At 38.4% G+C, this 11804-nt stretch overlaps 3 protein-coding genes across 3 annotated transcripts in view; 2 read left to right on the top strand and 1 right to left on the bottom strand.

The window, feature by feature from the left end:
* Positions 1-803: 803 nt before the first annotated feature.
* On the top strand, positions 804-7641 carry LOC101312937 (methionine S-methyltransferase-like). Its single transcript, XM_004301529.1, has 12 exons — positions 804-1053; positions 1474-1667; positions 1750-1956; positions 2104-2199; positions 2440-2628; positions 2704-2892; positions 3006-3242; positions 3863-3997; positions 4451-4771; positions 4919-5098; positions 5598-6566; positions 6946-7641. Exons 1-12 carry the CDS (start codon positions 804-806, stop codon positions 7267-7269), a joined length of 3291 nt encoding a protein of 1096 aa, XP_004301577.1. The 3' UTR covers positions 7270-7641.
* A 544-nt stretch (positions 7642-8185) lies between these two features.
* On the bottom strand, positions 8186-10207 carry LOC101292124 (armadillo repeat-containing protein 7-like). Its single transcript, XM_004299983.1, has 2 exons — positions 10001-10207; positions 8186-8843 (listed from the first exon to the last, which is right to left on the bottom strand). The coding sequence occupies exon 2, from the start codon at positions 8763-8765 to the stop codon at positions 8199-8201; it is 567 nt and encodes a 188-aa protein (XP_004300031.1). The 5' UTR covers positions 8766-8843; positions 10001-10207; the 3' UTR covers positions 8186-8198.
* The window catches only part of LOC101312643 (DNA-directed RNA polymerase III subunit rpc9-like), a 2030-nt gene continuing 328 nt past the window's right edge, over positions 10103-11804 (top strand). Inside the window, exons 1-4 of the mRNA XM_004301528.1 lie at positions 10103-10433; positions 10557-10657; positions 10761-10878; positions 10979-11131. Of these exons, the coding sequence (XP_004301576.1) occupies positions 10650-10657; positions 10761-10878; positions 10979-11131 (279 nt within the window). The 5' untranslated portion in view covers positions 10103-10433; positions 10557-10649. The remainder of the gene's footprint in view (positions 10434-10556; positions 10658-10760; positions 10879-10978; positions 11132-11804) is intronic.

Here is an 11804-nt window from a genome sequence, read left to right as displayed (position 1 = left end):
ATTAGTTATAGGTTAGCTTCCACAAACGTGATTATGTATTTTCAGTGTTTAAGTCTAACATAATTCCCTCTCAAGTAGTCTTTTCTTTTGATATATATGAATGTCGGAGGCTTCAAATGAATGATGTATAAACTTTCGCTTTAATTTTATGTATTTTCAGTGTTTAAGTCTAACATAATTCCCTCTCAAGTAGTCTTTTCTTTTGATATATATGAATGTCGGAGGCTTCAAATGAATGATGTATAAACTTTCGCTTTAATTTTCCTTTTAATTACTTGTTTGAACTCGTTTAGAGTAACTTATTTGAAGTTTTGATAATTTACAACTTAGAGATTTTTATTTTTATGTTATTTGGTTAACTATAAAAAATATTATAAATATTAAGTTTTGTAACCGAAACCGCATCCAAACCGAACAGATATTCTGTTAATCGACAAGAGGGATTTTTATACATTTTTATCGATTTCAGTTCTAGAAAACAGAAAATCAAAGCTTTAATTTCGATTTTTGGTTAATGTATAAAAACAGAAGCATTAGGACCGAGTCCACCCCTAGTTGCTAATTGCTACGAGTCAAGTCTAGAACCATAAACATTCCAAGATTGAGCAAACAAGTCTCGCATCTCAAAAAGAAATAATATAAAAAGAGCAAATATCCTATTCAATATTAAAGAGAGTCCTATTTAATATTAAATCACCATCTCAAAAAACCGGGAAAGACCTTCTCCTTCCATTCGAGCCTACCACTGCTCTCTTCTCTCTCTCATCTTCTCCACATTCCACACAGACCTCGAGAGCGTGTCAATGGCGAAGAACGACGCGTCGTTGCTGGAATCGGTTGACGAGTTCCTGAAGCGGTGTGAGCAATCGGGCGACGCCGCGTACGGCGCTCTGAGATCAGTGCTGGAGCGTCTCGAGGATCCGAAAACCCGAAGTCGTGCTCGGATCTTCCTCGCCGACCTCCAGAAACGCTTCCCTACCAAGGACGACTGCGACCGCTGCTTCCGCACTTACCATTTCCAGATTGAGGACATTTTCTTTGATCAGTATCAAGGTCTGTCTTCCTTGTTTGAATTAATTAGTTGTGCATTACTGTTCTTGTCACTTCCTCAGTAGCCAATCGCGGACTGTGTTAGGTTTCGATTCTCAACATATCTGTGTGAATAGTCGCTTTTCGCTAGCCTGTACTGATTTTTGCTTAGTTGACTCTACATGTTTGTATATGTAGATAGCTCTGTACACTTTGTGTATGATAGGGACATGATTTTCGGTTTACTTTATGCTAATTTCATGATTTGTTCTCATTCGAAAGCCTACAAGTTGCACTGTTTTCTTGAAATCGACTACTCTATAATTAACTGTAGCCATGGCTGCACTTTTGCACTAGTGAATGATGTGATCAACTGTCAATTGTCTGTCTGGCTAAAAGAGTTTGTACAGTTAGATGGTCTAATGCGTTCTCGGGCTATTGCAGGTTACCAGGGAAGGAAGAAATTGACAATGATGGTTATCCCGAGCATTTTTGTTCCAGAAGATTGGTCCTTCACTTTTTTTGAAGGACTAAATAGACATCCGGACTCTATCTTTAAGGACAAGACACTTGCTGAGCTTGGTTGTGGAAATGGTTGGATATCCATTGCCATTGCTGAGAAGTGGTCGCCGTCAAAGGTAGACTTTTTTGCTTGTTTTGTCTTCCTTTACTGGTGATGATATATGCTTCTCCAAGTGATGGACAAACTACATTGTGCAGGTTTATGGCCTTGATATCAATCCTAGAGCAGTCAAGATGTCATGGATAAATTTGTATCTTAATGCTTTGGACGAGAAAGGTCAGCCCATCTATGATGCGGAGAAAAAGACCTTGCTGGACAGGGTTGAGTTTCATGAATCAGATCTCCTATCATATTGCAGAGACAATGATATTCAACTAGAACGAATTGTTGGTTGCATCCCTCAGGTATCATCAACAGTCACAATTAAAAGGGTGTTGCTGGGATAAATGTTTTGCCTTTATCGACTTGGAATATTACTTTTCATAGGTTACTTTGTCAACTGGCCATTTGAAGATTCATATTATGTAAATTATCTTTTGTTTCTCTTGCAGATTCTTAACCCAAATCCAGATGCAATGTCTAAGATGATAACTGAGAATGCAAGTGAGGAATTTCTACATTCATTGAGCAATTATTGCGCGCTTCAGGTCAGTAGGTATCCTTGATAATGGATTGTCCGTTCTATTACAAGAAGGATCCATTGCTACAGAGATATCATAAATTAACTGCCTGAAATTCCTTGCAGCAAAAGAGAAAAAGAAAATAAATTACAAACAATTACTGCTTCATTTAAACTGCTTGTGACGTGTGTGCTATTCCTCTCATTACTGCTTTACAAATTACAAGTGATGCTGTTCCATTTATGTAATATTTTCTTTACTATGCAGGGTTTTCTTGAGGATCAATTTGGCTTAGGTCTAATTGCTAGGGCCGTGGAGGAAGGAATAACTGTCATTAAACCTATGGGGATAATGATCTTCAACATGGGGGGGCGTCCTGGACAAGCTGTTTGTAAACACTTGTTTGAACGCCGTGGCTTTCAGGTTAACAAGCTTTGGCAGACTAAAATTCTACAGGCAAGTATACCCTTCTTTGTTTGGGTAATTTGATTTTCTTCAAATTTGAGATCTTGATGTAATGCACTTTCACAGGCTGCAGACACAGATATATCAGCATTAGTTGAAATAGAAAAGAACAGTCCACACCGTTTTGAGTTCTTCATGGGACTTTCTGGAGATCAGCCTATTTGTGCTCGAACTGCATGGGCATATGGAAATGCCGGTGGTCGAATCTCGCATGCCTTATCAGTTTACAGCTGTCAACTTCGCCAACCAAATCAGGTATGCTCTTTATTCTTCTGGCTTTTTATAGCGGATCTGTATCTTCAAATATGTGATCTTCATTACATTTATATTGGGAAATTAAAAGGCCACTGAGTTAAATACACTGGCAGGTCAAGACAATATTTGAGTTTCTTAAGAATGGCTTCCACGACATCAGCAGTTCTTTAGATTTATCGTTTGATGATGATTCTGTGGCTGATGAGAAGATTCCCTTCCTAGCTTATCTGTCCAGTGTTCTGAAAGACAGTTCTTTCTGCAAGTATGAGCCACCAGCAGGAAGCAAACATTTTCGTAACCTCATTGCTGGATTTTTGAAAACATATCACCGTGTTCCACTCAATACTGATGTAAGACGATATTCTTGCTTTGCATTTGGATTATTTTCCCTTTTTGTGTATCATTGGTTATGTGTATCATCCGACTGTTCTCTCTCTTTCCTCGTCTATGTCTCTCTCTTGTTTATCACTTTTGTTTTTGGAAGGCTATTAGTCTCCTGGTTCTTGATTTTTCTCTTGTTTTATTTTTGGATTAATTTTCTGCCATAGTCTTACAAAAAGAAACTAGTATCTCACTGCTCTTCAAGTAAATCATGTGGAATAATAATTTACGGTCATTTCTTTTTGTTCTTAGTCCTCACTTGATAATTGATCTAATTAAAGTAAGTATCTGCATGAGGAATCCAAGGTGTTACTCTGAGATATAGCTTGCCTTGTTGATCATGATTTTACTTGCCAGAATACTTAATGTCCTAGTCTAAGTGATTTGTTTTTATGAATTGTGTGACGGTCATGTCTTTATTTACAATGTGGTGAAGCCAAGAGCGAAAGAGTTAAAACATACTTGTGCTTCCTTCGAAAGCTTAGTTTTTGTGTTAGCATAAGCTTAAAGTATACGTCATGTTCATGCTTTTCCAGTCCTCTACTGTAAACTGCATTTCTGACTCATTTTCTTTCATTCGTTGTACAAGAATGTTGTTGTCTTTCCTTCAAGGGCTGTAGCGATAGAAAATGCCCTTCGGTTGTTCTCACCTCGTCTTGCAATTGTTGATGAACATTTGACGCGCCACCTTCCAAGGAACTGGTTAACGTCTTTAGCAGTTAAGGTAATATATTTGTAATGTTGCTTACTATCAATTTTTTGTGATTTAATTTCATTGTTACTCAGTATTATTGACAAAAAGTTTGGCCAGTCTATGCTCAAGCCAGGATATATTGTGAATCTAGAAGTATTTGCTAGACAGTGTAGCATGGTTAATTGTATAATGACTATTATTTAGTGGCATAATTAAAAGCTTTGTGGAACAATACCAAGAAGTTGTAGATCTGAGTATTATTGTAGTTTGTAATTTCTGCGAGTCAAATGAGCTTCCATGCTCAAATTTATGTGTTGTGAGGGGATACAGATACAGGAAAAGGAAAATAAGGTCCCACCTTTCTAGTTTTATTCTTCAACATAAAATCTATCGGTCTATGGGTAATGCGTGTTATAGTTCCACTTATTGTTTCCTTCGGTTAGTGTTACTTTTGACTTAATTATATGTACTTCACTACTGTAGTGTGCAGGAACTGATAATCCTGCAGAGGATTCACTTACAGTTATTGAAGCGCCTCGACAGTCTGATTTGATGATAGAGCTTATAAGGAAGTTGAAGCCGCAGGTGGTGGTTACTGGGATAGCCGATTATGAGTCTGTTACTAGTTCAGCCTTTGTACACCTTTTAGATGTTACAAGAGAAATTGGATCTCGTCTTTTCTTAGACATATCTGATCACTTTGAGCTATCCAGCCTTCCGAGTTCCAATGGAGTCCTCAAATATATAGGAGGGACTGTTCTGCCATCCCATGCAGCAATTATATGTGGCTTAGTGAAAAACAAGGTATCTTTTCCCATTTTCATTCAGAAAATCCACAATATAGCTAGCCATACCAAGAGAAGGCTTTCTTTGTATCTGATCGAATTAAAGCCATAAAATAGCTTGTAAGGGAATATTTTCTCATGAATTGAAATTGAACAATCTTTTCAGGTTTATTCAGATCTCGAAGTAGCTTTTGTAATTTCAGAGGAGGAGAATATTTTCAAGGCCTTGTCGAAGACTGTTGAACTACTAGAAGGGAATACAGCACCAATTAGTCAATGTTATTACGGTTGTCTTTTTCATGAACTTTTATCTTTTCAACTTGCTGACAGACACCCACCTCCACAGGTATGCCGATTCCTTTTCATGTGGAATTTATCTTCATGTATTATATACCATGTATATCTAAATTTTCTGAAGATATATATAAAATGTTCTGGTTGGATGAATATGATTCAGCCTATCTGTTGAAAAAGATAGTTTGTTTTCTGTTTATGATATTGGAAAGGGACATGGAATGTTTGATGTTGTTTAGCATGAACTTTGTGCATAGTTAGATACAGAGTAGTTATGACAGTCTGCGGTCTACTGTATACCCGATGTCTAGCCAGACAACTTCAGAAATAGATAACAGCATTCTCAAAAAAATTAAAGGTCAATGTCACTAATGTCAGTTTAATGTCTACGGTCTTTTCATGCGGATTTTTAAATCTGTTTCTGGTTTATCGGATGTTAATTATTCTTTTTTACCAGCGTGGTTGTTATTTGCTGATTGTTTTAAGAACTTTTACATGCTTTTCTTGTTCATGGATTTGCTTATAATATTGGTTTCATATATATTCCTCAGAGGGAATGCACATCAGTTAAATCAGCAGAGATGATTGGTTTCGCTAGCTCAGCAGACTCTGTTCTTAATAATGCCGAGTTGGCAATTAATGAGGCTGGGAACTCTTCCCTGATTCATATGGACGTGGATCAAACCTTCTTACATGTTCCATCACCTGTCAATGCTGCAATTTTTGAAAGCTTTGCCAGACAGAACATAGCTGAGTCAGAAATAGATGTCACCAGCAGCATTAAGGAATTCATAAAGAGCAATTATGGTTACCCACTTGGTAGCAACACCGAATTTATATATGCCGACAGCTCACTAGCTCTATTTAACAAGTTGGTTCTTTGTTGCATACAAGAAGGGGGGACATTGTGCTTTCCTTCGGGCTCAAATGGAAACTATGTCTCCGCTGCAAAATTTTTAAAAGCAAACATTGTAAATATACCTACAAAGATCGAAGAAGGCTTTAAACTGACAGACAAGGGTCTCTCTGGAGTCCTAGAGACTCTGCATAAACCATGGGTCTACATATCTGGACCAACAGTTAACCCAACTGGTGCGCTATACAGCAACAAAGAGATTGAAAATTTACTGTCTACCTGTGCCAAATTTGGCGCCAGGGTTGTGATTGACACTTCATTCTCGGGTTTGGAATTTGACTTGGAGGGTTGGGGTGGCTGGAATCTGGTGGACAGTTTGTTGAAGTTATATTCTTCTAGCAAGCCATCCTTTTGTGTCTCTCTGCTTGGGGGATTGTCTTTGAAGATGCTGAGTGGGGGTCTCAAATTTGGGTTTCTGGTTCTGAACCAGTCTGCTATGGTGGAAACATTTTATAGCTTTCCAGGATTAAGCAAACCTCATAACACTGTTAAATATGCTGTGAAGAAGCTACTGGGTCTGAGAGAGCAGAAATCAGGAGATCTCTGGGATGCCATTGCTGAACAGATAAGAAATTTGAAGAGTCGATCGAAGTGCTTGAAGGAGGTGAACTCTCGCTCTCTCTCTCTCTCTCTCACTTTTTCCTTCTCGCTTTTTTCTTTTCCCATCGCTATACATCTATTTTATGTACTCCAAATGAAAGCTAGTCTTAAGCTATGATGTAAGATATTGAAGGCATTCAACCATGCAACCCAGTTTAAAGTCGATTGTTTGTTAGTATATCTTGTTGGGTGCTTTCCTCAAGTGCTTAAAGTATAAGTATGTCTTCCATGCACTATCTCATTGTAATTTTCATGCAACCCAGTTTCAAGTCCATTGTTTATTAGGACATGTCGTTTGGTGCTTTTGTCAAGTGCTTAAGTATAATTATGTTGTCCATGCACATCTCATTCTAATTTCCTTCATCAATCTACTTTTGCTTCAGACGCTGGAAAAGAGTGGATGGGATGTGCTTGAATCCTATGGTGGTGTTTCCATGGTGGCCAAGCCCTCATCTTATTTGAACAAGACTGTAAAGTTCAAGCAATATAAAGATGGAGGCAGCACTGAAGATGGAACAGTTCATGAAGTTAAGCTTGATGACTCTAATATCAGGGAGGTTGTTCACAAGGCTACGGGATTATGCATCAATAGCGGCTCCTGGACTGGAATTCCTGGCTATTGTCGTTTCACAATTGCTCTTGAAGAAAGTGAATTTGAGCGGGCATTGGATTGCATTGTTCAATTTAAGAAGACCATCAGTAACTGAACGTCTTTATCAGTCTTGCCTGGAATCTGATTCAGTTTTCTTGTTACTTGAATGAGCTGGTCCGTCACAAGCCAATCCTCTGTCAGCTTTCAAAATTAATCACAAGTATGGTGTGAATTTGTGGTTTTCCCTTACACTATACCAAGCAAAGCATTCTTCTCTCCTTGTTCATTGAGCCTGAGAGCTTCAGGTTGTCACTGATATTTTCTCCTTTGTGCTACGTGGAACATCCTCACTCAGTAACATATACTTATAGTTGAGTGTAGGGTTTAGCTTCTCATCTTTAATGGATTTGGTCTTTTGTTTTCTGACTATCCCAGTTTTTGCTATAAATCGGGTTTTTAGGGGGTGTAAATCACACCTTCATGCATCAACAAATTGCAATTTTTTATTTTTTTGTTCTTTTGGTCATGCGACGGATTATTGACTTTGAACAAAGGCATTATATGATCTTCTTTGATCTGGTGGGAAAGAAAAACTGTTGATGTGGATGCTGAGATAAAATAGAGGCCAAGGGTGATGGTGATGGCAGCTACTAACCCTATTCATTCATCGCATTTCCCTCCAACTATATCAACTTCGCATCTCCCTCCAACTATATCAACTTATCTAGAGGAGTTGCTTTTTCTCCTAGTTTTTTCCCTCTTTGTTGAGGGTGTTGCTGTGTTAGCTTTGATTTGCTTTGTAGCTACTGTTTCTTGTTGTTTGCCTCGGTTTGTTGGAAGCTGTTCTATATACTCATTTATTTAACCCAAAAAAAAAAAAAAAAAAAAACTTATCTAGATTTCATCGTTATACAGTGAAATATGCCAATACCACGAATACATATTTCATGTCAGCTACTAAGCTAAACCAAGAATCAACTAAGTTTAAGGATTAAGCAAACAGAAAGGTTAATAACAACGAAAGGATGCGTTTAATATACAGTTTCATCTAACCACAGACCTACAATTGTCTCCAAGTTCATTTTCGGAAACATGTTTGTCCAAAAATGCCTTGGCCAGATTACTGAAGTTGACACTTGCTCCTTCAGCAGCAGCATATCTCTTCATGATGTCAACAACTTCCGGCTTCATAATCTCTTCCTTATTAGATGTGTTGCAGAGATAATAAAGTGATCCAATTGCATAGTTCATGGTGTTTCTAACAGGGCTTGATAGACATTGAATAACAAGGGGTATCCCACCACTCTTGGTGACAATTGCTGCATTGGCTGGATCAGGGCAACAATTGCAAATTCCGCCTACCCCAAATTCCACAAGCTTCTCATTTGGTTCTGTTATGCAGTCCAGAAAAAGTTCCACCACATTGAGCTGGCGCAAATAGGTATAATTGTAAGGATCATAAGCAAAGTTGGCCAGATTAGCAACAATCTTCTCTTTTGATTCTTCACTGGTAGTACTCTGAAATTGAGTCACCACTTCCTGAAGGTATTGCAGCCTTGACGTACCATATCTTCCAGTTCGCTCTTCTTGCCTCCTATCATTGGTAAACATCTGTCGAGTTGGTGAACCTCACTGACCTTTTACTCAGTAAAGTCCTTGCTTAGTCACGTAACTCTGAACGCGCATTGCCTGAAACAAATAAATTTGGTTAGCATGCAAGCCTAATTATATAAAGAGGCTTTTAAGAGAGTCTGGTTAAGGATGAACTCTGCCCAAGTGGATTTTTCAAACTGAAAACACTAAATGAATTAGAATCAACAAACTACATAAGGAGCAAAGAAATACAATTTAACTCCAATGAAGCGATAACTAGTCTGTAAGGTGATTAAGTTGGTTCTTGACACTAGTGCCTACCTAAAAGACCTTCTATGCAACCCAGTACGGCATACAGCCTTGGTTGGGTAATCATCTTTGGTTACTGATGTCATTTTTTTTTTTTGTAAAGGTAGTCATTTTTTCATGCAACAGTTGCACAAATCATCAATTATGATTTAACAATATCTAGACATGATGAAACTAAATGTACAACGGGATCCAACAAAATGAATAGAGCACGAGATAATACACTAAATCTGAATGTTTAACACTTGATTGAATGTGCTAATTCAAGCCTTCACCGCATGGGACACATAGAAGGTGCCTGTTCTCAGTGAGCTTATCTTCCACATGTTCTCACTTGAAACTTTCATTTCTATCCTAGGGCATTTTTCCTGACATATCTCCCCAGATTGTCTATGGGAGGTATCGCCCAAGCAACACCCAACTAAACCCCACTTGTTTGGTAAATCTCCTATCTATCATAGATTTCCTTATGTTGGTCACAATCTCCCCATTCCTGTTCTCTGCAATCTGCATACAAGTTTAACAACAACACAAAAGAACCTGGTTTACTAGACCCAAATCCCATCAAAACGTCTGCTGCTCACTAAACCCAAGAAAACTTTGATCTGACCTACCAATTTCTCTGCTTTCTCCAATTTTATGCCCTGCTAACAAGTCCCCATACTAAACTAATCTAGAGGAGATGCCGTTCACCATTTATTGAAAGAGCTGAAGGCAAACCTCAACCCCTCCCTCTCTAACCACATGCAGTCGGTAAAGAAAGAAATATGACTAAATCAGGTCTAATCCCCTATTTACCATCTCCTTGTATATTTCGGTCACCGAGTCATATTCTCCATGCCCAGAATATGCAAATTGATTTCCATGAGGTCTGACACTCGAAACTCTTTGGGACTCGCAAATGCTTCCTCACTTTGCATACATATCTAGTTATAGTCTCATACCTTAGAATTTCACACCCTCGACAAGCTTGGCTGCAAACCTCCCTCCTCGGCCCTTGTATATTCTCCTCTGCAAAGTGCAATTTCAGCAACAACCAAATCTCAAAATCAAGCATTAAAACCCACAACTAAACAGAAAGCAAAGATCGAGTGAGCTTACCCTTTAAACTCGTTTCCCTTGCCACTTGTCCTTCTGTTCACTTCGGCCACTAGCTTTCTGAAATCAAGATTAGCCCCTTTTGACCAACAATAGAACCAGAGGAAACCAACGGTCCAGATCTCCCCTGATGGCCCAGATTAACTGCAAGTTTAAATGTTAATTCTAGTTACAACATTTGGGCGAGCGGCTCTGCTTCCTTTTTGGCTCTCTGGGTTCTGCCTCTCCTCTCTTCTCTCTGAGGCGCCTAGTGTTGTTTGTTCCAACTTGAGAGCCCAGGTATCAAATCCTTGACACCCATTCAATTCTATTTTCTCTGAAACCTGGGTAATTTGTAGTGAAAATTCCCTGCTGAAACGTTTACTGAGAAATTCAGCTACTCCTTACTGATTTCATCTGCAGAGCATAAATTCTAAGCTATCTGGGTTCTGAATCGCTGGATATCAGAACACCCGCTAGAGTTGGTTATTGGTTTCAAGCTATGATATAAGTCAAATGAAGATGTATGTCTTATTTACTTCTGCATTTACCCATTATTTACAGTTTCTTTTAACCACTTATTGGTGGGAGGATTTTGTAAGTTTCAAATATTGTAACTTGTTGCAGACTAAAGGCTGATGTTGGAGCACTCAACAATTTTGAAGTGCTCGAATTCCTAAAATCTAAAGGGGCTTCCAACATTGATATAGCACGGCTGGCAAAAATTAAACCATCTGAGTATAAGGTTGTGATTATTTTTTTCTTTCTTTCTTTGTTCACCTATATTGTATTCTTAATTCGTTGTTGTACTGAGAAGTATTGTATCGTCGGTTTTCCTTGTTTAGGTTTTCGATTATCTGGTTAATACTCCTGCTGGTACTCACACAAGAGAGAGCGTCCAAGAGTTCAAGGAGAAGTGTAGACAATCTGACATTGGGAATGATAAGATCCTCAATATTATTAACACTAGGCCAGCTTCAGTGGTCGAAATATATGCGGTAAGTTATCAGTACGTTTTTTACTCCCACTCTGCTGTTTATATTGCTTGAATTTTCTCTCTATTTTCGTTTTTTTTCCTTAAATTCATAATCTTGTATTATCTCTCCTGGTGTGGGTCATTGATAAATGTGTTTGTGTCTATACCCTGACAGCCTATTCCGCGCACCCGTCATCTCCACCGTCTAATTTTTTTTTTTTTTTTTTTTTTTCGCGGGTCAAAATCAGCGGTGGATACACCCGGGTGCGCGGCGCACCTGGGTGCGCTGTATAATTTTCACTATACCCTGCATTTTGGTGGAATAGGAAGTGTGTTAGACTGCGATAGGGAAAAAGTTTATAACTTCATAACAACTTTAAAACTGATGAATGGAATATTGCCTCTTCTATTACTTGACACCGGCTTGGCTTCTTGAATCACTTGAAAATTGGTATAACCCAATGATCAACCCTGTGTCCTGTGACCAGTGTGATCTTGCACTTTACTAACATGATACTTGGTGAAGTCTATGGCTGTCAGTGTCTAATGTTTATAAGAAATAGCTGTCTTCCCAAAAAGGACCATAGAATGGCCTAGTATGTTTTCCTTCGTGTCATAGATAATAAGGCAATCTTTTGCCTGGTGCAGGGAACCTTATATATATATATATATATATATATATATATATATATATA

Source organism: Fragaria vesca, linkage group LG5, assembly GCF_000184155.1.
Source record: "Fragaria vesca subsp. vesca linkage group LG5, FraVesHawaii_1.0, whole genome shotgun sequence".
Taxonomy (NCBI): Eukaryota; Viridiplantae; Streptophyta; class Magnoliopsida; order Rosales; family Rosaceae; genus Fragaria; species Fragaria vesca.
This window is presented reverse-complemented; position numbering and strand designations above follow the sequence as displayed.

Coding starts and splice junctions, on each gene's coding strand:
- LOC101312937 (XM_004301529.1), top strand. CDS start 804: ATGGCGAAGAACGACGCGTCGTTGCTGGAATCGGTTGACGAGTTCCTG. Junction 2,893..3,005: donor AACTTCGCCAACCAAATCAG/GTATGCTCTTTA, acceptor ATACACTGGCAG/GTCAAGACAATATTTGAGTT. Junction 3,998..4,450: donor TAACGTCTTTAGCAGTTAAG/GTAATATATTTG, acceptor TCACTACTGTAG/TGTGCAGGAACTGATAATCC.
- LOC101292124 (XM_004299983.1), bottom strand. CDS start 8,765: ATGTTTACCAATGATAGGAGGCAAGAAGAGCGAACTGGAAGATATGGT.